The sequence below is a fragment of the Gorilla gorilla genome, chromosome 7, assembly GCF_029281585.2.
Source record: "Gorilla gorilla gorilla isolate KB3781 chromosome 7, NHGRI_mGorGor1-v2.1_pri, whole genome shotgun sequence".
Taxonomy (NCBI): domain Eukaryota; kingdom Metazoa; phylum Chordata; class Mammalia; order Primates; family Hominidae; genus Gorilla; species Gorilla gorilla.
In genome coordinates, this window is record NC_073231.2 from 145,716,416 (window position 1) to 145,743,242 (window position 26,827).

The window sequence follows — 26,827 nt, forward strand, 5'->3', positions numbered from 1 at the left end:
CACATAGCTAACACATGATAGAGCTGGGATCTGAGTCCAGGGCTGCCTGATCCTGAGAGGCCATGGAACCAAACTACATTTCCAAAAGAAATCCCTGAGCCTCCCTATGAAAAAAGAGTGCTACGGATTGAATGTCTCCTCCAAAACTCACGTTGAAACTTACTCCCCAGTGTGGCAGTGTTGGGAGCTGGAGCCTTTAGTTGGTGATTGGGTCGTGAGGGCTCTGCCCTCATGAATGGATTAATCCATTCAAGGATTAATGTGTTGATGGATGACTGGGTTCTCATGGGTGGGAAAATGGTGACTTTATAAGAAAAGGAAGGGAGACCTGAGCTAGCACATGAGTACGCTCAGCTCCCTCGCCATGTGATGCCCAGCACCACCTGAGCACTCTGCAGAGTCCCCAGCAGCAAGAGGGCCCTCGCCAGACATAGCTCCTTGACCTGGGACTTTGCAGCCTCTACAACTGTAAGAAATACATTTCTTTATAAATTACCCAGTTTCAGGTATTCTGCTATAAGCAACAGAAAATGAACTAGTACAAAGAGGAAGAAAATCAGGGCAAGAAATGGAAGCAGCATGTAACACAGCAGGGGGCTGAGCCTGGCCCAGAGCCTTCACGCCTCCCAGCAGGCACCTCTGCCCACACAGGCGTGTGCAGCTTCCAGGCTGTTCTGTGCTGAGAGGCATCCCGGGGCCAAACCAACTTCCTAGTCCTGGCTCTAATTGTCCACTGTTCTCTCTAATTTCCCCATTATTGTAAATTTTTAAAGGATGTTCTTAGTACACCCAGGGGAGAGGGCAAAATGAACAGAAAGGACCTTTATGTTCATTAAGGACTAAAGCTTTTCTTCATCTGAAATTCCCAAATTGCCCAGGCTTCTTCCAGCCGCCCCACCAGTTTTCAGGCAGGACCGGGCTGAGGTTCATCCCTGGCTGGTAGAGGCCTGGTGGCCTGTAATGCAGTGCTCCCAGCTCTATTCACTCTGGAGCCCCTGGGGCAAGTGCCAGCCTCTGAGCCTCAGTCTCCCTGTTTGTAAATGATGGAGAAAACCTCACTCACGGGACTGTGGCAAAGAGTGCATGGCAGCTCTTATGCAAAATGCCTGGGACAGGAGATGCTCAACAATCCAATCTGATGTGCTGCATCAGGGAGGCACCCTGAGCCTCCATTTCCCCATCTTAGGGCGGCATGGACCTCTCCCATGGTGACCTCACACGTTGCTCTGAGGCTCAGAATCAAAGTGAAATGACATTTGTAAACATGTCTGGCACACCATAAATCCCTCTTCTCTGTCCTGTGCCTCTCCAATTCCAGAACCCTCCTTACCCTTAGGGCCCACCTAGAACAGTGTCAAGGGCAGTTCGTGCCCTGGGAAGGGCATTGTTTCCAGACTGCAGGGACTTCTCCCCGCTCAGCCTTGTACCATCAGAACCTCTCCCCCAGGGCTCTGCTCCTGGGTGCCCCATTGGTCACCTACCCAAACAAAGGCCCCCAAGCCATCTCAAAACCCTTACCTGGGGCTAGGGCTGCCCACCCTGAGACAGAAGGGAGGAGCCCACCTGCTGCCCACTTCCCCACCCCAAGTCACTTTGATCTTTGCTCTTGGGCCCCTGTTCTGCCTGTGGCCCTCCCTTCGCTCATTTGACCCATGAAAGTCCTGCATAGCTACCTGGTGGAATCTCCTCTGGCAGTAGATAAAATACAGCTAATGCCCCTGGGCCTGACCCCACCCCACGGCCAGGGGGGCCCAGGTGTCTTTCCCGGCTCAGCTCGCTGAGTCTAGGGACACAGCTGACTGTGCCCAGGTCATCAGGAGATAGATAGGACATTTCCACCTAGAAAAGTGGCTGGGCTACAGGGAAGCCTCCAGAGAACCAAACTGTGAAACCCTCTGCAGAAACACCAAGCCTTTCCTTCCTGCCACTCAGGCTGGCTCAGAGAGGAGGAAGAGTCCACAGAAGGAGCCCGAGTGTAAAATGGAAACCCATAGCCGCCATGATGGTGCCCATCTGGTCCCGCCATGATGGTGCCCACCTGGTCCCGACAGCTTTCACCTGTGAGGAGCCAGGAGGCAGCCTCTGCAGGATCAGGGGGTCTCCAGGCTGAAGGGCGCTGGTGGAGTGCAAGGAGAAAGGCTTGTTTTCTCCTCACGCCACTGGAATCATTTCCATGTGTCTCTAGCCCATGAAAGGGGCAGAACAAATTTATTAATGAACTGGATCCTGGATCAAAGAGGAGCTACTCATTCACAATGACCTCTTGGGTAAAGAAGAGGAAGAAAGGGGATATATATGCTTGCAACTGACTGTCTGCAGGGGATCCAAAATAGATGAGCTGATTAAATAATTTCCAGATAATAAAGATCCTCACTTCAATAGAAATGCTAACCTTGTTTCTCAGCAAAATATTTTTGAGTTCAATGTAGAAAGGCACAGTGTAGGGTGGAAGTTCCCAGGTGCAACAAGAAGAAGCAGTCATATAAACTGTGCTAAGTGTCCAGTAATGGCGCTCTCTTGGGGTTGAACACAACGTTGAGTTGAGGCATTTAGAAACCAAACAATTTTCCACACAGACAGCATGAAAAGCTGTCCATGCACAGTCGTGGTGAGTGGGGTGAAGACAAGTGGTTCACCACACCCTGTTCTCTTTTGCCATCCCAAGCCACTCTCAGTTCTGGAAACAGTTGCAGAGCACATACCCCGCCAGACACAGTCAATTGCCATTTCGGAAGACGGCCCACTCTACAGCAAGTGCAAGTCAAGATGTAGGCCAAGATCCACCTGCTGCACCTGTTTCGACGGGCACTGAGCCCTTCTCATGTCTGCACTGTCACCAGAGTGCTGAGCTGCCCGCCTAGGTGAACAAAGATGCCCTCACACAGAGGTGCTGGCGCAGTACGGTGAGCCTGTCTTTCTCCCCCAAGGTTTCCCGTGATGACCTTCAGCACCCACCAACATTTGGGGTGCCCAGCCACACCCCCAAGACCTTGCTCGTGCATTTGGAGAAAAGGAGCACATCCACCCAGAATCGATGGGCGGCTGGTGGGTACTCACCCCACTGCAGAGGCGCCAGCTGCAGGTGCTCCAGGACGAGCTGGTTCAGGAGTCCTTCCACACTCGCCTCGCCGCTGCGCTTCAGGGAGGGGTGAGCCTTGGTCAAGGAAAACGCAACTCCTGTGGAGCCCAGGGACAGAAGAACGTCTAGAAGTCTCTAGGCAGAGACCATCAGATGGGAAACCTCCTACAGCAGATGTCTCCCCTCTTCTGAAGGGACTGTCTAACCACCACTATGACATCACCCTGGGTATGTGGACATCAGGGGCATATAAAACAGCAAGTGCTTCTCCTCCTACCCCTCAAATCTGGTAAATTAAACTACTGTTATGTAAGAAAGGGAAATCCACTTCGATAATTTTAATCCAACAACTATTCTTGCTGGGGAAAATAAAGAGAAATGGAAGGTTATTTTTCCTTAATAAAATATGCAAGCTGGTTTACCGTTCAATACAACCCATGAGTTCTTTGACAGGCATCAGTTTCATGCTGGTTTCACGTCGGTCCTGTTATCCTTCTTGATGTAATTACACATATTATTAAGAACGAACTCACTTAAGCAAGCTCATAATCAAGGTAGCCATAAAGTCTCTCAGCAAGTATCAGTGGGTGAAGAAATTAGGTTTAAAAATGTAGAAAACAGAAATCTCCCTTGCGCTAGTATTAAACAGCCAATGTGATTCTCAGATCTGTAAACCTCTTTCCCTTTTCCTACATAAGTTAAAGCCACCACATTTAAGTTGCAATAAAAGGGGAAAATTTTAGTTTCTGACATTCTCTAGTGATTGCAAAAGTGGAGAAAATACCCCACCTTCCTTCTTCCTTTCATAAATTAATTCCATTCAACAAACACCTCCAGTTCATCTGAAGCACACCATGCACAGCAGGTGGTGTGGCCTTGAGGATGAAGGAAGGGTGGGCCACGCACCCTGAAGTTGAGAGGTTCACATTCTGGTGAAGGCAGCGACGTAGAACCTGAGAATCGCATTGGCCAACCCCAGGGACAGTCCTATGGGAACAAAGCTCCTGCAGTTTGAGGTATAATGGAGCAGAGGCTGAGCATTGCGAGAGAGAGGGAGCAGGATGAAATGGAGGCCCCTGGGTCTCTCCTGCTGGCTCGTGGGGGAGTCGGGCTCAGAGGTGCCAAGCAGAGCGGGCATATCCCCCTCATCAATGGTCCAATGCAATAGCCATAGAGGGCTGTCCAGACAAGAAGGCTGCCCAAGAGAGCCAGCCGGTCACACCACCACAGCCACCAGCAGCAGTACAGGCTAAGGTCAGCAACATGCTGGCCTGGGGGCTCGGGAACCCCTACCCACTCCTGTGTCCTATTTTAGCTTTTTTTTTTTTGAGACAGAATCTCACTCTGTCACCCAGGCTGGAGTGCTGTGGCATGATCTTGGCTCATTACAACCTCCGCCTCCCAGGCTCAAGTGATTCTCCTGCCTCAGTCTCTCGAGTAGCTGGGATTACAGGCACCCGCCACCATGCCCAGCTAATTTTTGTATATTTTTAGTAGAGATGGGGTTTCACCATGTTGGCCCAGGCTGGTCTTGACCTCCTGACCTCAAGTGATCTGCCCATTTCGGCCTCCCAAAGTGTTGGGATTACAGGCGTGAGCCACGGTGCCCAGCCCTAGTTTAGCTATTTTGGACTTCTTTCAATTCTTCCCAAATACCGTGTGCTCTCTCTGAATTCCAAGCCTCCCCTCCCACACTCTGTGTGTTCTGCCTGGAAATGTCTTTCCCTGCCCTCTTCTCTTTCCTGACTTTATATCTCAACCTGATCTTGCTTCTCCTACAGGAACCCTCCAGAAAGTGTGCACGCATCCCATGACAACCTGTGCTAGACACGGTCATCTTCCTGTTACTTGGCTTCAGCCCTAGCCTGTGAGCTCCATGAAGGCAGAGACCTGGTCTTAGGGCCTAGAACAGTGTTTGGTTCACAGAAGTTGCTCAATATATATTGCCTGATGAATAAATGAACACTAAACGAGCAAATGTCCCAGGTAGGAGTGCAGGGGCCACACCTCATTCAGCAGCACAGCCCGTAGCCCCTCCACACACAGCACAGTGCAGTGGCTATGAGACTCAGCAAACCTTCCTGCACCTGACACCCGGAGGCCTGCTGATGGCTTCTGCACATTCTCAGGGTTCACTGCTCAGGGTCTCCTTGCTCCTGGCTCCAGTCCGTACATGCTGCTTGCTTCATTCCACAGCAACCCAAATGTCTAACTCATCCCGTCCTCCCTCAGTAGAGAAGCCGAGGGCTTGGGAGCTGTGGCTGAAGCTCTGAGGCCGGCAGAGATGCCCTGGCCCTGAGTAAACAGCTCCTGCCCTCACTGGCTCTGCTCCCTCTCTTCTCTTCGTGGAGCTTGGTGTCGAAAAGGGCACGTTCTGGAGACTCAGCCCAACTTTGAATCCTGGCACCCCCACTAATGAGCTTTGGTTAATTTACTTAAAGTCCCTGGCCTCACTTTCTTCATCTGTAAGATGAGCATGCTAGCAGTGCTAACTTCACAGGGCCGTCATGAGGAGTGCACGGAATCATACCCCTGGCCTGTGGGTAGCATTAAGTAAGCGTCGCCTACTGTTAGCATCAGCCTCATCCCCATTCTTCTCCTCTCTCCTGTTCCTCCTCCCTCTCGGAGGAGATGCAGAAACTTCTCTCCTTGCCCCAGGAATTCAGCCACCATTTCTGCTGCCTCGAACTCCCTTGGGGACCTTACTCTCCCGCAAGCAATTTATCAAAGTGTTTCCTGCAAAGATAATTCCCTCCCTTAGAAGAATTCTCCAAACGAAATTTTCTCCATCTCATTACACACACAGCCCATGTTTGCTGAACTGATATTGTTACTGACAAATACTCTGCAATGAACTTTTAATTATCTCATTTTGCCCTGTGACAATCCTGGAAGTTCGGATTCTAGCATTCACCTCATTCATTCGATAGTTAACAGGCAGCTATCTGAGCTAGGGTTTAGGGTTATGGAGCTGACTGTGACCCAACAGACAGTCTTTTCAGAACATGCTGACCTCCAGCAATCATACTTCCGGGTTTATACCCAAAAGAGCTGAAAGCAGGGACTCAGACAAATATTTGCAAACCCACGTTCACTGCAGTGATCTTTACAATAGCCAAAGGGTGGAAGCAGCCAAAAGTCCGCCAACAGATGAATGAATCAACAAAATGTGGTCTATCCGCAAAATGGAATGTTATTCGGCCCTTAAAGAAAAGGACATTTTTGACTCATGCTACAACATGGATGAACCTTGAGGACATTATGCCAAGGGGAATAAGCCAGGCACAACAGGACAAACACCTATGATTCCACCGATCTGAGGCACCTACACTGGTCAAATCCACAGAGACAGAATGGATGTGGGCGGGGCAGGGGAACGGAGACCCCTTCGCTTCAGCCATAGTGAAAGCAGGTGGCCTAACCACGGAGCTGAACAGCCGTCCCTTCTCCGGAGCCAGTCCCCAGGCACAGACAGCCACAGATATTTTCTAACCTCACTTGGGGCCTGAATCGCCTGAACTAGGTGCTGGGTTATGAGGACAAACGTTTCCAGGAGTGCTCAGTCCCTGAGGGAGACAAGGAATGGGAGGGAGTGTTTCATGGGTGCCCAGTTTCAGTTTGGGAAGGTGAAAAAGTTCGGGAAGCAGATGGTGGCAATGGCTGCCTGATAAGTTGAAAATGTTTCACACTCCTGAGCTGGACACTGAAGGACAGTTACGAAGGTAGATTTTCTTAAAATGCCGACCCAGGAAGGAGGCTATAATCAGGAAGCGCAGCGACGCTAAGGAAGCCCGGAGGAAGCCATAATCAGGAACAGAGAACTGAGAAATCTCGCAGGGTAGCGGCCTCTGAGCAGAGGGCCACAGCAGGAGCTCGGGAAGCCCTGGACAAGGACGGCCCCCCTGCGGCCCCCTCGTCCTTCCTAAGGCAATTTTGCAGGCAGCTTCCTGCAATCAAGCATGCAGCCGCCCTGTGTGTTCATTCATTTTGCGTCAGTGGCCATTTCCTCCCTCAGCAGTCAGGCTGCATCTCCGTGAGGGGTGCTCCTTCTCGGGGAGTAGGCACAGGAAGCAACAGCTGGGGATCGGGGTCCTGCCTTCCTGCATCTCCCACGATGAGGATGGAGGCCGCCGCCCCTGGCCTGTTTTGAGCGCCAGCAGCAGCGAGGCACCCCTCAAGGAAGCAGCGCCCTGCAGCTCCTTTATCTTTTTGCAAAAGTGAATCCGACTCTCCCTCAACGAGCCAGCACATATGGAACCCAGTGGGTTTGGATGTCCGGGGTGTTTGGGACCTCAGGCATGACCTGTGTGGTCCCTTCCCAAGCCCTAAGCCACAATAGGGAGGTCAGGCCCTACGGGCATCTGGCCATTCGTGTTCTCCGTTCTGAGCACCCGATCAGGGCTAAGGAGGTGCCCTGCTCCAGGCCCAGGGACATCTGCAGAGGTTGAGCTTGCTCCCTACCACTGCACTCTTCTCAGGAGAAACAGCCAGGCCCAAGGACACCATGTCCACCTGCCCAGGGCAGTCCATGGCCAGCCAAGCCCCAGACTTGAGGTGAAACCAGGTTCCTAGGCATCTCCTGGGAGGACCTTAGGCTCTGGATATGTGGCAGGCTCACAGGTGGAGAGAGGGCTGGCCTGGCTGGGCGACAAGGGGTCAAAGGCCATTGTGAGGGATCCCTTCCCGGTCTGTTTTCTCAGTTTTCAAATACGGGAAGGCGAAGGCTTGTCTCCCTCAGGGACTGAGCACTCCTGGAAACATCTGTTCTCATAACCCAGCACCTAGTTCAGGCGATTCAGGCCCCAAGTGAGGTTAGAAAATATCTGTGGCTGTCTGTGCCTGGGGACTGGCTCTCAAGAAGGGACCGCTGTTCAGCTCAGTGATTAGGCCACCTGCTTTCACTATGGCTGAAGCGAACGGGTCTCCATTCCCCTACCCTGCCCACAGCCAAATGCCTGAGTAAACGGCAACCCACGCTCAGCTTCCCAGAAATTTTATTTTCTTAAGAGGAGTTGCTTAGTATTAAGAACTCATTGGCTGGGAAGGTTTGTGTCTTTATGAGCAGGGCATTGCAGGGTTTCATTGCCACAGATAATGAGTGAATTGTTTTTCTTCCTTTGAACCCACAGATTTGAATATCCTCATTTTAATGCTCAAGGCACCATATTAAATTACTTGTCAAGGTGAGGAATGTGAGAGTAAGGGAATCTCATCAGCAAAGATTAAAGAACTTTTCTGAAGGAAGGGGAGGAAGCAAAGCATGCATCTGGCACGTCGGAGAGGCCCAGGGACACCTGTCCAGTGGTGAAGGGGCAGGTGCTCAGCCCAGGAGCCTGCACTTCACCCTCCCTACAGTCTTGCTGGGTGAGGGCTGGAGCTAGGATGCAATCCCAGGGCTATGTGGTTCCCACGCCTATGCTTCCTCATGCACGTGCTCATCCACTCAGGCTGGGCCCTGGGCTGGATGCGGGGTCCCGAACCCAGCTCAGCGGCACATGCGGCACCCTCCTGGAGCTCCTAGTCTGGTGGCCACAGGCCAGGTGGGATTGGCTGCACCCTGCTCCCCGCTGGGGCTCCCTGAATCCATGAGTTATCATCAAACTCGGGGCTTGACAGCTTTCAAGAGGGCAGGCAAAAAATGCAGAGTCCACCATAACCCCATGGATCTGCACACTTGTGGGGGTGGGCAGACCAACAGCCAAGAGCTCCCATCTCCAGGGTGCGTGCTGAAGGCAGGGCCCGCTCTAAGCAGCTTACACGTGCTTAGCGACTTAACATTCATCATGGCATTACAAGGTAGGCATTATCTAATTTGCAGAGAAGGAAAGAGGCACAAAAAGGTCAAGAAACTGGCCAAGGCCACACACCACATGGCAGCCCACTCTGCCCCCAGAGGCTGCGTTCTCAGCCACTGCCAAAGGCCTCCAAGTTACAGAAACTGGGCAACAACACCAGGCCCCGAATGTCATGTTTCTGCGTGAATATGTGCATGCACACCAGTGTGAATGGGCACATACCCATACACGGGCCGCCACAAGCACATGCGCCGCAGCACCCCGAGTCCCGCACAAAGGCAAGGCTGCTAAGAAGCTTCAGGGCCCTGCTCCTTCCTGGCCAGGGAAATCTCCTGCACTGCTGTGCTGCTCTGGCCCCCACCCCGGAATGGAGCACTCTCTCCCCATGTAGTACCCAAGGGACACCACGATGGCTCATACCAGGACCCTCCCAGGAGAAGGTCAGGGTAGAGGGAGGGAAGCACCAAGGTGGCCCTGAGACTCCAGCTGCCTCTCTCTGGAGAGGAGGTGAAGGAGAACCTCCTGCAGATGAACTGATGACAGTCTAGCTCTCAGGACTGTCTGCCCTCAAGAATCTCAGAGGCAGAGGTCCTAGGGCCCCACTAGGATAAAGAGACACAGGAGAAAATGTGGAGACAGAGGAAGACAAAGAACAGGCCAGAGGGCTGGCCCTGTGAGCATTACGATGATGACGTCTGCCAGTCACGGGTAACACGCACCACAGGTTTGGGACAGGCACCCACTGTTTATTTTCTTGGAAACTGTACAGTGTATTCCAAAACTGCTCAATTCCAGGGCTCCTAAGGTTGCCCCAGCCTGACCCACACCTGCTCCAAAACCACTCTGGCTTTCCTCCACTATAGAAGCACACAGCAGCTTGGGTACTCCTCCACTATAGAAGCGCATCGAGGCACAGGCACTCCTCCACTGTGGAAGCTATACCATGGTGTGGGCATCCCTCCACTGTAGAAGCGTGTCAAGCCACAGGCACTCCTCTGCTGTAGAAGCTGCACCATCACTGGCACCCAGTCGTCTATCAGCCAGGGGGAGGGGCCCTGGGTGCAGTGTTCACAGCCTCAGTCCACAACGACCCCTCCTCTGGACAGAGGGAGTCCCCAGTGCCCGTTCTGCAGGTGGTCAGGAGGATGAAAAGATAGAGGGGAAGGCTTTCAACCCTACTGATGCTACAGGCCCTGTGGGAGTTAAACTCACTCTGCCCTCCAAGGATTTACAAACCGAGACGTGCCGTGTTTCTCGCAGCCCTGGCGAGGGGCTCCTTCCTCTGTGCCCCACAGCCCTGGCGAGATGCCTCTCCTGTGGAGCTTCAGGGGCTCCATGCTAACTGTCCATTTCCATGTCTGTTTTCATAGTGGACTTGGAGATCCACATCCTCACAGCGTGCTGCAGACCTGGACGCACCCTGCTCTCTCCTTTCCAGGCTCTGTGCCCAGCTCTTCCTGGAATGTCCCTCCCCTTCTTCTACCTGGCAGACTCCTCTCTTTCAGACCCAACACAACCATGCCCCTCAGGGGAGCCAACTGAGCACAGCCACATGCCCAACCTGCCCTGGCGGTCTGCACAATGCTCTTTCGAGCGTGATCCAGCAACGCTGCAGTTGGCACTTGCATGTCTCTTTCCCTTGAGGAACCGTGAGCACCTTTCTTTGAAGCTCTCATGTCTCATGCAACTCCTCGGACCAAAAGTAGCTCCATAAACACGGATTAAATAATGTAATGAAAACATGCATGGCAAGTCTGCATGAATGTAGGCATAAAGAAAATGACGGTATTCATCAAAAGCTGCCCTTCACCAGCAGGGCACCCACAACTCATCTTCCGCATGAGGAACAGAGTGGCTCCCTGACGATCTACTCTGGCACACCAGGAGGTAACCGATGCTGGCCCTTGGCACAAAGTCGGCACACACAGTCAGTACCGTCTAACATGTGAGGGGACCGAGCCTCGGGAAGGTCAAACAACTTGCTGGCTTTGAGTGACAGGCAGGATGCCAGCCCCAGCCTGGGATGTCACGTAGCACCACGTGATGCTCACAGAGTGGAACTCCTCCCTGCCCACAGGGGCACGGGGCAGATGCAAGCCTGCTCCCAGATAACTCCAACCAGTCCTGTGAATTCTTCTGTGGCAACCGCTTGGCACCAGCATCCCTGCCCACAGCCACCCTGCAGCTGCCTCCTCAATTCCTGTTACTCCATCGGCCACACCAGCCCTGCGTGCTGTGACACTGCTGGCAGGAAAACACAGCCAGTGCCCTTTATGAGAATTCTTAGAGGTTTCGGGCAATTAATTTTGATTTAGGGTAAGTTTCTAGAAGGTCTCAGGCTAACTCAGGGCAGCCCCCTGCACTTTCTACCCGTCGAGTCCCGGCACCAACAAGACCTTCACCGAGCAGTGTGCAAAGCTGTTTCCCTCCTTGCGCGGAGGCCCAGGAGAGAGCCAATGCCAACCCCCAACGAGACCACTGGTCACTGCACACGACTGGGTGATCCTGCGGGGTGCTGTCCTTTCCAGGAGGGGTCAGCTCTGCTGAGTCAGTTTGCCCCAAGCCCCCACCTCACCAGTGGCCTGGGCTCAGCCCCACTGCTGTGGTGCCCTGAGTGTGCCACTCCTCCTAGGAAACGCCATCCCCTGCGGAGTGTGAGGGGACTGGACCCCGGGAACTAGAGTGCCTGCAGCGGAGGGAAGTGGGGCTGCTGCTTCTCTTTCCCTTGCAGCCACCACAGAACAGAGCAACTTCCTCTTCAGTAAAAAAGACATCAGATCTCACTTCCTCCGCTCCTGACCAGACCCCTGTGAGCCATGCTGTGACTCACTCTAATCAAAGGCAGAGGAGAGTGGAAACGTGTGTGCCGTGCTGGCAAGATGAGCTCAGTTTCGCTGTTTCTGGTTTCGGCGTTCAGCTGTCATCTCACGGCCCTCATGGCTCATGGGCACACAAAGTCACGCTCAGAGCAGTGACCAATTCTCACTGAAGAAAACGCTCCCACTGGCCAATTCTAAATCTCAGAGTCGTCCAACTGGGTCCCAGAGTGGAAGGGGGAAGGGAAGACACGTTGGGACATGCCTGAGCCATGCTGGGCACTACGACAAGGGCTGTGTATGTTCCCTTCAACCAGGTGGGGCCAGGACAGTTGCCACTCTTACTCAGGGAAAGAACCAGAAACCGGAGGGCTCAACCACACATCCCGGGCTACTCGGGGACAGAACGGCCACCCTGGAACCTCTTTAACTCCAGAGGCCAGGCTCTTTCCTGCAAAACGACATCTCCAGAGGAAAAGGACCTGCTCAAGAGCCCGTCTGCCAGACTGGTAACAATATGGAAGTGGAAAAGCATCCCTGTTGACGAGGCGGGGGGCACACAGGCATGCTCCCGCTTTGCGGTAATATTCTGCAGCAGGAAAGAGGAGAGAGAACATTGTCTATGAAATAATATGAGAAGTTTCCCAAGATATGCAGTAAGTGAAAAAAGCAAGATGCAAAATGTATACATACCTTTTGTGTAAAAAAAATTGCGGTAAAAAGGGTGTTTGCATGTACTTACTATTTCAGAAATAAATTTTGTAAGTTTCTACAAGAAACAAATAAAAGTGGGCGCTCTGGGAGGTGGAGAAGGAAAAGGGCAGATGGGAATGTCTATTTTTTAAAACGATTTTGAACCATGTGCACCTACTTAAAGTAATACAAAAATTAGCATAACAAAAGTAAACGATAATGTGCCCTTGGTAACACCATGAACAAAACTAAATGTTGAGAGTTCACTATGGGCCTGGGATGCTGGGACACAGCTGCACTTGAGTGTGAGCCTCACCCCGGTCAGAACTGAGAGGCTCTAGGGAGGCAAGTCACTGATACATTTGGGCTCAAAACACACAGTTTTGTTTTTCTTTCTTTCTGCTTTCCCTCCTGATTCTCCTTGGAGTTTATTTTCACTTTCTTGAAATAAAGACCTAGATTTTGGCATATTACTCTCATTAAAAAGTCTCACACCAGGCTTTGGAGGCAGGCAGCAGCCCCGTGCCTGCAGAGCAGAGACCATGCCTAACAGGCCCGGCCAGGCTGAGAAGCTCTGCAGTGATTAGTCCGGGGAGCAAGTACGCCTGTGAGTAATTACCAAGTTGCCAAATGGTGCTGGAGCTTTGGAAGCCATTCCAATAGCATATTTCTGTATTAATTTGCTTTCGGACATGAGCCATAAAATTATACAGCTAAGCTAATAAAGCTAATTACCTGCATGCATATCCGACTTCCTTTCAGCCCTGTAAGCCACCCAAACAGTCTTGCATCTCAGCCTGTGCACACGAATGGCAAGGCTGGCTGAAGGCAGCGATTACAGCCACAGCTGTAATACTACAACATACAGTGGCAATGGTGGCAGTGATGGGGATGGCTGCTATCTCTTAAATACGTGGACCCTGGCATTTGGAGCAAGAGGTCAATCCATAATGATGATGACAATAGTAGTTCCTATCATTATTGCCACTATAGAGAACATTTCCAAGGTGCTTGCTGTGAAGGATGCCCTGGGTAAGTGCTCAACACGCATCTTCTCACTGCAATACTCACCACTTTCAAGCTAAGACTTCAGAATATGGTGGGTATGAGATAGGTACTGTTATTTTCATTTCAAAGATTTTTCTAGAAAACTGAGGCTCATGGAAAGAAAAAGAAAGCCAGTGCCGCTAGCAAGTGGCAGGGGCCAGGCTTGAACCCAGGCAGGCTGACCCCTGAACCCACACTCTGCTCTCTGGCTTTCAGAGATTATTCGATATGTTGTATTGACTCCTCACCGTAAACCTGGAAACCAGGAGCCATGAGTCCCACTGGACAAAGATCCTGCTGTCCACAGGGCCAGGTTGTGCCAGGGCCCTGCAGTTGGCCAGCAGTTGGGTCAGTGTCCACACCAAGCCTGGCCAGTGTTTTTCCAGCCCAGAGGGAAGCCCAACACAGAGCTCTCCATGGTGCTGAAGCAGCTGCCTCCCCTCAAGGCTCTTCCTAGGCACTTGGGGATGAAGTTTCCAAATCGTCAACAGGTTTTTACCCCCGCCATTCTGCCCCTGCCTCTCAGGAGACAGAGATGAACACACTGGCAACAGAACTGTGAAATCACTGCTGGGGCCAACCCAGGCTTCACAGAAGTCCCCTAACCCATGCCCACTGTTTAATGACTGACATCCCTGTGTGCCTGAGCCCTAAGAAGACCCACGTCCCAGCCCAGCTCATGTTCTCATATCTGGAGCTGCCCACAGGCAGTTCCTAACACCCTTGCAAGGAAATACAAATTCCTCTCACAGTGTCCTCCAAGCTTGCCACTTTCTGCCTCAGAGACACGGCTGAGTTACTTGGAGTCCATTACAGTTTGCTCACATGCCCTGCTGGTCAAACACCTGTGGAGGCAGTGAGCCGTGAGGTCCAGGGGCTGGGGCTAGCCCTGCTCAGTTTAACCTTCCTCTGTCATCCCTGCTCAAACCAGCAAGATGAATGAGGAGGCAGCCCCACCTTCACAACTGCTTAGCTTCTTGGCCTTCCCATGGGAAAATATTATTTCAAAGAACAGAAAACATGCAATCCAATCCACTAAAGAAAGAATTCAGAGGACTGCTTGTGGTTCCAAGCCCTGGGAGAGGAAGGGACAGTGCCCCAGTCACCGCCACATGGTAGAGGCTCCATAAATGCCTGCTGCTTTTCCCTGAGCACCTGTGATGTGTCAGTTACCTACAGATCATCCCACTTAGTCCTCACAACAACTTCAGGTTTAGGAAGCCTCCTTGGGGATGTTAGGTAATGCTCCCAAAGCCACACAGCCAGAAAGGGGTAGATTCAAACTCACCCGAGTGGGGATTCAAATTCGGGGTCTGCTGCTCCAAGAGCAGTGCCCCCTTCCCTGTCCAGACTCCTCCCATGAATCCGTGTTTCCAGCGTAACCAGCCTGAAGTCCACAGCATGCCAGAGTGACGGGGTCAGGAGCTCACCTTCAAAGCAGCACTAAAGACACAGAGACTTTTGGGTGCTGTGGAACGTTAGAGGCACTTGTGTTGCCCCTTGAAGAGGGCGAGAGCCCCTTGGACTCGGAAAGCCTTTTTCTCCTGTGAGGTCACACATGAAGTTTTCTGGGGGACGACGTAAGGCAGTGGGAACACAGATGTGCTCTGTGTTATTGGCTTAGGCCAATAACGGTGTCAGCTCGTCCCCTGCCAGTGAGATGGTGAGGCATAACTCCAGGAGTAAGTGGCGTAAGCAAGTGGGGCTCCTCCTAGAAGAGGGCAAGGGGCGGCTACTTGCCCAGGAAGAGCAGCCCCAAATATGGCAGGCAGGGAGCCCCAGCACAGCACTTGGCAGGCTGCCCCTTGGCTCTGGGCCCCGTGCCTCACTTCCACGGTAGCGCCAGCCACCCTGGGCTTCAGATACTTGTGGCCATGACTGATTTCCCAAACTAGACCCCAGTAAGCATCCTGAGGACAAGCGGCAGGTTTACAGTCTCTGAGTCCCTAATTCATTTCCACAGAGTTTGTCACAAGTACAAGTCAACTGAATGAATGATTTTTTCCAGGGATGATGCAGAAGGAACCTGATGGTAGCTTTCAGTGACCACCTATGCAAGGCCACAGTTTATCAGCGAATGTCTACCCACACAAGCTTGTGTCCGGGAAGATTTACTGAGCACCTACTCTCTACCTGGCACTGAAGGAAGCCACGCTTCCTCGGAGCAGTGGTCTTACGTGTGTGTTCAGCCCACAAAGATTACACAGCACACTCAACTCAGAGCCACATTCGAGCTTCATACCCGCCACATGTGAGATGCAGAGGATGTGGCTCTTCTGTGAAGGGGAAACTGAGGTTTACAAAAGTTGCATATGTCATACCCCGCTCTCTCCAACAGTATCAGATCTCAATCCCTTCCACGAATTTAAAAATCTGGCTTGAAGAGAAAAAAATACACATTGGAAAAACAGAAACAGGCCGGGTGCAGTGGCTCACGCCTGTAATCCCAGCACTTTGGGAGGCTGAGGTGGGCAGATCACCTGAGGTCAGGAGTTCAAGATCAGCCTGGCCAACATGGTGAAACCCCGTCTCCACTAAAAATACAAAAATTAGCCAGGCACGGTGGTGGCTGCCTGTCATCACAGCCACTTGGGAGGCTGAGGCAGAAGAATTGCTTGAACCCAGGAGGCAGAGGCTGCAGTGAGCCGAGATCGCACCGTTGCACTCCAGCCTGGGAAACAAGAATAAAACTCTGTCTCAAAAAAAAAAAAAAAAGAATTTAAAAACACAGAAACAAACAAAAAAGGATATTTAGTTGACCCTTGAACAGCACGGGGTCAGGGGTGTCTACCGCCTACACAGTCGAAAATCCACATGTAATTTTTGACTCCACCAAAACTTAACTACTAATAGCCTACTGTTGAACTGAAGTCTTACAGATAACATAAACAGTAAATTAACATGTATTTTGCATGTTATATGTATTACATACTACATTATTACAATAAAGTAAGCTAGAGAAAAGAAAATATTAAGAAAATCATGAGGAAGAGAGGACACATTTCCTATTCATGAAGTGAAAGCGGACCATCCTTCATCCTTATCTTCACGTTGCGTAGGCAGAAGAGCAGGAAGAGGAGGCACTGGTCTTGCTGTCTCAGGGGTGGCAGAGGTGAAAGAAAATCTACATTTAAGTGGACCCACGTAGTTCACACCTGTGTTGTTCAAGGGTCAACTGTGCCCTGAGCTATACTGGATACTCCCCATAATTACCCCCAAGAGAGAGGCCCCATCCCATCTTCCTTCTCTGCAAGCTGCATAGTTCAGAGCAGGGTCACTGCTCTGGTTTTCCACTGTAACCCTTTAGAGCAGAAATGAGTTTCACAAGTCAGGTAACCTACACACCAGCAAGAATCCTGTCCCTAGTTGGCCCCCTTCATTCCAACTCGACACCCTTTAAAGGCCTCACCAAGGGCTGAGGGCAGGAGGCTGGGAGAGAAAGCAGAGACAGACCTGTAGTGCCCTATATGTATATTTGGAGACTCTTGTGCCTAATTTCCAAAGGCAGGGAGCACAACCCCACAGAACCAAATGTGTTCTAGACGTACAAGGCCAGGCCAGGAGCAGGTGGAAAGGAAGACTTCATTCCACCATTTGACCAGAGCCGTCTGTCCTCCTCACGGTGAAGGTGATCCCGTCACTCGCTGGGTCAAAACCCTTCAGGGCGACCCACTGCTTTTAGGACAAAGTCCCAACACCCCAGCACAATCCATAAGCTCCCTCACAGCTTGCTTTTCCTGTTGCCGTTTCCCCTTTTAGACCCTGAGCCCGTGTGCGTGTGTGCCTGGGTCCTCACTTCCAGAGACGGCGCTGTTTGCTGTCTTTGCTCTGCTTCCCCTCTGCCTGGAGCACCCTTAGCCTTGTCATTCTGGTGAACACCCCCATCTTCTAGAGCTCAAACATTGCCTTATCTGGGATGTCTCTACCCTGGAAACCAACCCTTCTGTCCTCCCTGGCTGCCACCACTGCACCCTGCAGAGCACGCATCCTGTCCTTGCTGTGTTAGGTGCTGGGGATTCAGAGACCAAGTTGGGGGCCTCCCTATGTTAAAGAAGCCCACCCTCCTGGGCAAGGATTATATCCTACTTATTATCAGTAGTCATTCTTCCTTATTGATCACATTTAATTATTTAATCAATATTTGTACAGAGCATTTTGTTTACAAATGTTTTCATGCGTGCCATCTCAGTTAATCTCCATGTCTTGGGAACTATGAGTGTTCACTTCCAAATCTTTGAAAAACACAGCCAGATGCAAAGCAAATGCACAAGGTTAATAAAACACCTTCCCTGTCATTTTCTGTGAGGCCATTAGCAGTAAAATATTTGGTAATGTACTGCAGTCAAAGACCATTTGAAACCATGGGGCAGCTTTGAGATCCTGTCTATATTTATGTGACTGAAGTCTACCATGACCCGGTTTGGCATTTTAGGAAAAAATGATCGCTTGGTTCACTCTGCCCCTGGGAAACGTGAAGCCAGATGGGAATCTGTGAGGTTCTCTTTGGAACCTGTAGACCTGAGGTGTGTGAGCCTCATCTCTCAAAAATAAATAAATAAATAAATAAATAAATAAATAAATAAATAAATAAAAATAAAATAAAATAAAAGTAAGTGCTATGCTCAGAACATCTGGTTAGTATCCAAAGTCTACAGAGCAAAAGCTTGAACTCCGTCATGGAGAATTTGATGTGAAGGTTTTCACACTGGATTTGGGTTGAGCATCATGAAGTGGGTGCTCTGGGGTGGGGGTGCCTTCAGTTGGGTCATCTCTCCCTGCTGGAAAATAGGCTGTTTGCATCCCACGCGCAAGCTCTGGAGTGAATGACTACAGGTGCAGGGGCTCAGCTTAGCCCCACTTCAGATCAAATAAATTAGCAAATTGTCATAAATAGAAATTACACTAATGGAAAGACTGCTTTAAATGATTAATGAGCCTCTTTGCCATGACTTTGTTTTCTAATTTGCATCATGAACTTTCAGAATGCTGATGCTCTTGCCGCTCTCATTTCAGTAAGTGCCCCAGCATTTCAGCTGAGCTCCCTGGTGTGAGAGACCCAACTGGACAGAAGATGTCACGCAGTGGGATGTGCTGCCAAGGGGAGAGGTCTGCAACTGGCTCACTGCTGCAAATCTTGCCTGGGTGAGAATATTCCAGAGTCCCACAATGGAGAGCGGGTGAAATGGACAGAGCTCTGCATGGGGCAATGGGTACCAATCAGTGGTGAGACCTGGGAATGCTGCCATCTCCATAGGCTTCCTCTGGTAAGTGGGGATAATGCGAGGCCCTGGCAGAAGCCAGAGGCTCTTGTGCTTCTTCCTAGATGGAGCTGAGCACACAGCACTGAGGGCAGCAGCTGCCCGTGCCCCCGGCTCTGCCATGGACCAGCTGGGTGACCTACAGCAAGCGAGGTGACCTCGCTGGGCCTCCCCGTTTTCTCATCTGTGCAACGTGGATAAAACTACTTCAGAGAGCTGTTGTGAAAGTGAAGGGAATAAATCTGTATAAATTGCCCAGAACGGTGCCTGGCATCTAGTAAGTGCCATATGGGTTTTAGCTGTTACTTAAGCTCTGTAACTTTAGGATTCTATTACATAAGCTACGCATGCTCACAATAATCATCACGCTAAAAATACAGTGTGTATATGTCCAACATGTACCTGATCACACAAACACAACACACGTCGATCCGTGTGCATGTTCACACACACATGCATGCACACACACGAAGATGGGAAATGGTGCTGTGGATGCTGGGGAAAGGCCCTTCCCCGCTCTCATGTTCCAGATCTGAAGTCTGTGCTGCCTATGTGTCAAACCCCGACCACTTTCAAAGTCATTTCAAGGTGGGCATGGCCACCAGATTTGGATTTGGGGGAGGCAGCAATCAAATCTGTGCCTCTCCCACCTTACCCTCCAGCCCACCGAAGGCCAAACAGCCAGGGTGATGTGATGGCCTCGTTGGCTGGCAAGGCAGGACGTCCCTCTGTGGCTGACAGGGCTTCCCTGCTACGGGAGATTAAAGGCCTCAGAACCACGTTATTACAAACAGCTATAAAAGCCAAATTCCCTCAAGGCAGATACAAAATGCAACCCTGCATTTTACTTAAAATGATCAAGGAATCAGCTGTACTGATGGCAGGAGCCGTTTATAGTAAAATTCATTTAGAGAAAACTATTTCTCCAAACATAACGATTAGAAAAACACAGTGTGCTATGTTTTAAAAGAATCTTGTTTAAAGATATTTAATTTTTTTCAGGAGATAAGACAGAGCTCCATTAGGAAACATGTCTGAGAATAGGCCAGAAGCCACTTTGAGAGGCCGAAGGGTGGGCCCACACAGCCCAGGTCAAGTGCCTGAGTCCCGCCTCTGTCCCGAAAGGGAGGATAGGTCAGCGGAAGGCAACTCCTCCTTACTGGAAAGAAGGCAGTCTTGAAAATGGAGAACAAAGCCCAGTGTGACTGCATTCCAGGTGAGATCACCCAAACAGGGCCACTGTGCCTAAAATCCTTACACTGTCCTGCTGGTGAAGCCCAAATAAAACTGACAAACACCGCCGCCACTGTGGAGCCTCTTCACTTTGCAGAGGGTGACTGTTGTCTGCAAGACCCAACACCCCTCAGCAGTGCACAGCCTGAGACCCAAGCTGTGCCTGGGCTCCCTGTGCCCGGGAAAGCAGCTGTTTGAGGACACAAGGCCCCCTGTACTGAGATCATGGTTACACCATCCACATCCCTCCACTCTCCAAGTCATGTCTGTTCATTTGTCCTCTGCATTTCACAGATATTCCACTCCCATCCCCTACTCTGAGTATCTAAAGCCATTTGCCTTGGGCTTCTCCAGCCTCTGCCTCACTCTCAAAGCAGCCAAATTGGTTAAAAATGCTCCTCCAGACAGAATGGAGGAGGCGGATGCTTATCAGCCTGGTGGGAAGAGATTGCTCAGACGGCCCAGGTCATTCGCCTTCATGGGGATCAGCCAAACTGTGCACCCAGTTCTTCCTACTCCAGCTCACACAGCTGGATTCTGATACCTCAGCAAGCCTTCCACCAATCCTTGAAATGGTCTCCAAAGGGTGATTTGCAACAAAAACAAGGAAAATGAAAGGGTGAGTTGACCCTAGGCTTGCCCGAAGCGTGTCCCTCCCCTGCTTCCACAGCAGACGGTCTGTGCAGGCTGCTCTGGAAAAGGAGCCAGGCTGCGATGTAGACTCGTCCCGTGAGTCGCAGCTCCTTTCACACACTCATCACGGCACTCGGCATCGCGCAGCTGAGCTGGTAGCCATTCTGTTTGCTGTGTCATTGAAATGGAAACTATTCATTCAACAAACCATTTTAGGCTGGGCATGGTGGCTCACACCTATAATCCCAGCACTTTGGGAGGCCGAAGTGGGCAGATTACCCAAGGTCAGGAGTTCGAGACCAGCCTGGCCAAAGTGGTGAAACCCCAACTCTACTAAAAAATACAAAAATTAGCCAGGCATGGTGGCAGGTGCCTGTAGTCCCAGCTACCCAGGAGGCAGAGGTTGCAGTGAACCTCTCTGCAACCATTGCACTCCAGCCTGGGTGACAAGAGTGAAACTCTGTCTCAAAAAACAAAACAAAAAACAAACAGTTTTCATACCTATGTGCTAGCGATTATACTCAGTACTTGGGCAAGCAAAAGAGAACACATACTATCAGAGCAGGGTCCACACCTGATTTTGAGCATCTGGTGTGCCCTGGTGTTCAGTCCAACCTCTGGCACATGGTAGAGCCTCAATAAACGGCTGTTGGATGAACAGGATTCCACCTGACCTCAAGACAGCACAACCTGGCAAGGGAGAAAATCTGCAGAAAAAAACTAATTTTCTGTACTAATTAAAGACTGTAACTAACAAGAATGAAGTACTGGGTGTCACAGGAGCCCAAGGGAAGGGGCTGTTGCAGCCAGGCCGAGATGGGAGGGAGGCTGATGGCAGAGAAGGCTCTGAGGAGCAGACAGTGAGGTCCATTCTGAAGGATGAGTAAGGAGGACCTCCCCTGAGGTCAGGTAGCAGTGTGGCATGAGGTCTTCCAGCAGGAAACGGGCAAGGGGGATTCACCTTTGCTGACGCCTTCCAGGCCCAGGAGCTATGTCTGCACCTTGCAGATGTGATCTCAGTTGAAGCAGTCAACGGGAAAATAACAAGTTTTGGGATCCTGACTATGCCTCTAGTTGCACAATCTCTGGTGAGTTACTGAACTTCCAAAGTTTACTTATGTTTTGAAAGGGGTAGGTACTACCTGCTTTGCAGGTCTGAGGTAAGGAAAATGCTTCTGCTCACCCACAGGTGATCAAAAAGGCCGATGATTCTTAGAACTCATCCTGACAGCAACGGCCTGCAGCAGGTTTCGTCACACCGGCTGCACAGATTAGTACATGGCCCTCAGGTCACACAGTCTCCCTTTCTGGATGCTGGGAGTGGCAGGGCCAGCCTCTGACCCCAGGCTCCAGTCCTCAACAATGTGGCATCATTAGTCCTATCCCAAAGGCAAATATAGAAGATTTCTAGATCACGTGGTAAAGGCTATTATCTGCTATTAACAGAGTTCACAGAGAGTTGGCTATGCTAAGGTTTCCCAAGTTCAGTAAAATTGTCCAGTATTGGTAGCTGGAGGGTAAGAAGAAGCTTAAAAGAAGAGAGTACCAAAGGTAGGTAGGTTTTATCCAAAAAGCATCGCCGTATAGCAAATAAGCCCAGCTCTCTGGGCCAGATGCTGCATGTACTAGGAAGAGATGCCCCCGCCCTCCAGGGAAACGGCACAGACATTACAAACAAGCATGCTCTTATCAAGCAGGAGAGGTCTGGGTCGGGGGGCTGGGGGGAAGGATTCTCTTTAAAATCAGCAGGCTGATGTGGGCAAGAAAGCCTAGGAAATGTGGAAGAAAGGGCTTAAGAGATTTGTGAGCACGAGGAGTCCTTTGTGAAAACTTTGATCCTGGGATAGAATAAGGATAAATGCACGAAGACAGCAGAAGCCCTCCAACCTGGCGTGTGCGTGACAGGGAGGGACACAGGGAGAGTGCTTCCCCTGAGTGTGCCACAGGAGCAGGGACTCGCCCCGTGCAGCTCCGGGGAAGCAGAAGCCCTCGCTGTTCCCACTTCATGATGAGAACAGAGAAGCAGAGAGAGAAGGTGGCCATGACCAAGGTCACCCGGGGCAGGGACTGGTGGGAGAATGGCAGGAAACTGCCTGTGTCTGACCGGGTTTCCCAGCCTGTCATGGGAAACGTGGCCCCAGGCTTGGTGGCAGGTAGTGAGGAAAGCTTGCTGCACAGTAGCTAACACACAGCAGCCACACAAGAAGTGGTTTTCATAGTCATAATAATACGAATGATAAATAGGGTTTAAGAAAAGATTTCCTAAAGAAAAAAGGGGTATCCAGCTGGGCGCGGTGGCTCACGCCTGTAATACCAACACTTTGGGAGGCTGAGGCGGGCGGATCACGAGGTCAGGAGATTCAGACCATTATGGCCAACATGGTGAAACTCCGTCTCTACCAAAATACAAAAAAATTAGCCGGGCGTGGTGGTGTACATCTGTAGTCCCAGCTACTCGGGGGGCTGAGGCAGGGGAATCTCTGGAACCCGGGAGGCGGAGATTGCAGTGAGCCGAGATTGTGGCCACTGTACTCCAGCCTGGTGACAAAGCAAGACTGCCTCAAAAAAACAAAAAACAACAAACAAAAGAAAAGAAAAAGAAAAAGGGGTACCTAACCCATTAGCTCATCCGGTCAGGCCCAGCACCAGAATGTGACCCCCACCCCGGAAGCAGGATGGCTGACCGCCCTGGGCCACCTCCCCCACAACAGGTCGCCCTGTCCACAGCAGGGACAGGCCCTGTGCCCGGCCAGTGCCCTGGGACATGATCCTAGGTGTCTTCACTGTAATTTCTCTGGCCCTGGGCTCCTTGTGATAAATGTGCCCCATCTCAGAATGGGAGAAGGGGCTGGTCAGCAGGGCTGGGGGCTACTCAGAGGCCACCCGCAGCCCTCCAGCACTCTAGGAGGAGCGCCCGGGGGTGCCCAATCACTCATGGGGTCTGAGGGAGGGGACAAGAACAAGGAGGCTACTGAGTTTAACCCTCTGTTTCGACAGAAATTAAGTAGGGAAGGGCATAGGGGAGGGGCAGGAGGGAGAGATGGGGGAAAAGAGGATTGGGAAGGAGAGAGGAAGGGACAGGCACTCAGAGGCCACCCCCAAGTCTGAACCCTGCAGGTTCTTGGTGATGGGTGGCCGCCTCTGCACTTTCTTCCTGTGCCGCTCCCTTTGTTCAGGCCCTTGTGGTCCCTCGGCACTTTTTTCCTGGGTACTCCCTTCGCTCAGGCCTTCATGGTCCCTGACTTAGAGCTGCTCATGCAGTGGCTCCTCAACCCACCAGCATCCCCAGGGGCACTTGCATCTTTGCAACCCACTTGTCACACTGTGGCCAGGGTGGCTTTCAAAGACATCAATGTGGCCATGCTCATACCCTGCCTTCTGGGTCCCCTGCTGAGGACAGCACAACACATGCTGAACCCTGGGCCCTCTTCGTCTCTCTACGTGAATGGGAATGGGCTGAGATCTCCACCTACTCCTGCCAGGCGTGACCTGAGGGAAGCTCCCATCAGCCCCACAACGCTGCACTGCAAGTGCCCATCTCTGTATCTGTCCCCTCCCCTTTGATGGGGGCATCTCCAGGGCTCACCTCCTAAGAACAAGCAAGTCTGTACCATACTTTTCATTAACAGGTGAAGAGTGGGGTGAGAGCTCCCGGCAGCCCTGGGCTGCCCATCGTGTCATCGTAGCTGCTTCGTAGACAGGTGTGCATCGACCCAGTGCAAGATTCCCAATTTCCTTTAAAACGCATCTATCCAGACCCATGCGCTACAGGTGGGCAACTGCTACAACTATGGACGGGTATCAAATTAAGCTCAAATGTTTGTACAAAGTCTAAATGTTTAGAAAATATTATTAAAATGCATAATGAAATTATTAGCCAGTTCAATCTTTGGTCTTTCCATCTGCTTGAATTCAGGTTTACAATAGCAAAATTCTGCTATTCCTCTGACGCCAGATGTCATTAACAGATGACAGTGGGGGGAAGGGAGAGGAGAGGGAGAGAGAGAAAGTGGGGGGAGGAAGGGAGGGAGAGAGAGAAAGGAGGAGAGGAAGGAAGGGAGGCAGAGAGGGAGGGAGGGAGGGAGGGATGATGTCCTTAATGTTAACTCTCTTTCACTAAATTTGCCTATAGGGACAATCAAGCTCTCATAAACTTCCGATCAGTAAATGTATGGGGTAGATGTGCTTGGCACATGGTAGGCAATCAATAAATATGTGTTGCATGAATTATTAAGCAAATACACAGAAAATAGAGAAGTCAAACGCAAAGACATTTTCTGTACTTTTTTGATACTGGTTTTCAAAGAACACAAGAGTTCTGTGGGCCACTATCATCCCATTAGAAGGCAGCATGTGCTGGGCGGGGACTGCAGGCTGGCAGACAAGCTACGGGGTGCAGGAACTGGCCACGCCACTTTCTCTTTGTGAAGTGGAGTCACAGTTTTCATCTGCAAGACGGGAAGGCAGGATAATGAAACCGCCCCAGGAGTCAGGTTGCTGACAAGGGTGACGTGGCCCAGGGCAGCACCAGCCCAGGGTGGTGTCTGCGAGGCAGCAGCTCTGACACTAGCAGGGTGCCCCTGTGTGCCCAGCACAATGAGGCCCTGGGAGGGGAGGGGAGGGCTCAATCTCTGTGAAGCATGGGGACACAGAGGTCAAAATCCCAACCATCCTAGGGCTCTGGCTTTTATCTGAGCCCAGAGAGAGATCGTTTAGGAGAATGAATAACCTCCTGCCAGGCCCACCATGCACCTGCCCCTTCCTCCACTGGTGCTGCTGGCGCTGAGCTGGGGCTGCATCAGACCCATCCAGGACCGCCTTGCTCTGCATGGGGCTCCCGGCCAGAGGCTGAATCTCTGAGACCCCGAGTAAGAGATGCCTCCTGCCTCACATAGAGCCTCTCCAACCCTCAGCCTATCAGAGAGACCCAACAGAAAGACAGAAAGATTATCAGAAACATGGGCCTATCAGAAAGACCCAAGACCCAGCACAGACACGGGGACGTGAGTGCCAGGGGTCCCTCCTTTCCCCAGCCTGACAGCGTGGGAGTTGCCTGCGGAGCCTTCTCCTTTGAAGTCTGAGACTTGGGGGTGAGCACTTTGCCAGCAAACTTACCTGGGTTGGTCCCTGGCCCTATCCCTCATGGCTGAGACTCAATTTCCTTCATAGGAGCCACAGTGCTGGTCAGGGAGATGTGGAGGAGATAAATGGGGTGATGGGTGTGCGCCCGACACAGTAGGAACCAGTCTGACTCGTTTCCTTGCTATGGCATTTTGCTCATTAAGAACTGGCTGAACCCTGACTTTGTGCCGAGCTCTGTGGGGAATACAAGGGAAAGACAACTCCCATTATCCCCACCTTTTTACTTCTCTCTGTACCAGAGATAAACGCCTGTAACTCCACAACAGACTGTTCCTGTTCACTACGTGAGTCCCCAAGCACTCTATTTTTCATGTCTGGTTCACAAAACCTTCTATCTACATGTAAAGTGCTTATTTTGTCACAAACTCCTTGGAGACAGTGAGTCTGCCAGGCCCAAAGTCCCTTTAGCTTGAACAAAGGAATTGGCCTCAGGTTCTGGAAACTATGCTGTGTAGAGCGAGGACACTTTCGGAATCCAGGAGGCCGTCTGGAAGGATCCCAGACCACACAACGGAGCAACATGTGTATCCCCATATCTGCAGAATGTGTGCATGACTGAGATCATTAACAGACATTCCCATCAGAGCTGCCCCTTCCCCGGAGATGGGCTCTTATGCCTCAGTATTTTGGGGCTGTTTCCTACCTTTGTCCCTTTAATAAACTTCTATCCACTTCTAGCAGCCACTCAAATGTCACCTCCTCTACGAAGCCTTCCTTGAATGCCCCCACCCAGTGGCCTCTGAACCCGCAGCACTCGGCAGGGTGCTCTGCCTTCACTCCCCAACAGTGTTCAATTCCCAGAGGACACATCCACTTCCTACTAGACAAACAACTACATGGAGATCTTGTCTTTGCATCTCAGCCTCTTAAATGCCTTGCAAAATGCCTGACTCAAAAGTAGGTGCTCTCCAAAGATTGCTGAACAAACAAATGAGGGAACCTGGGCTTCTCCAGAGTGCTTGGTCAGTCAGTGGAGTGTCTGCGAGGAGTCAGTCATTGATCCAAAGTTCAGACCAGGCTCACTGACTGTGTGAAACACTGTGTTATAGCACAATCCTTCTGAAAACTCTCTCCACCTTTTCAAAATGGCATCTTCATGCCTCGGTAAGCTGTACAATCTGATTTCAGTTT

The 26,827-nt window shown here is 51.2% G+C and overlaps 1 protein-coding gene across 3 annotated transcripts in view; it reads right to left on the minus strand.

Annotated features, from left to right (window-relative positions):
• TRAPPC9 (trafficking protein particle complex subunit 9) overlaps window positions 1-26,827 on the minus strand; it is a 730,192-nt gene that overhangs the window by 149,858 nt on the left and 553,507 nt on the right. For all 3 annotated transcript variants that reach the window (XM_019032441.4, XM_004047569.5, XM_055349566.2), the window contains one exon: window positions 3,058-3,148. In XM_019032441.4, the coding sequence (XP_018887986.2) occupies window positions 3,058-3,148 (91 nt within the window). The remainder of the gene's footprint in view (window positions 1-3,057; window positions 3,149-26,827) is intronic.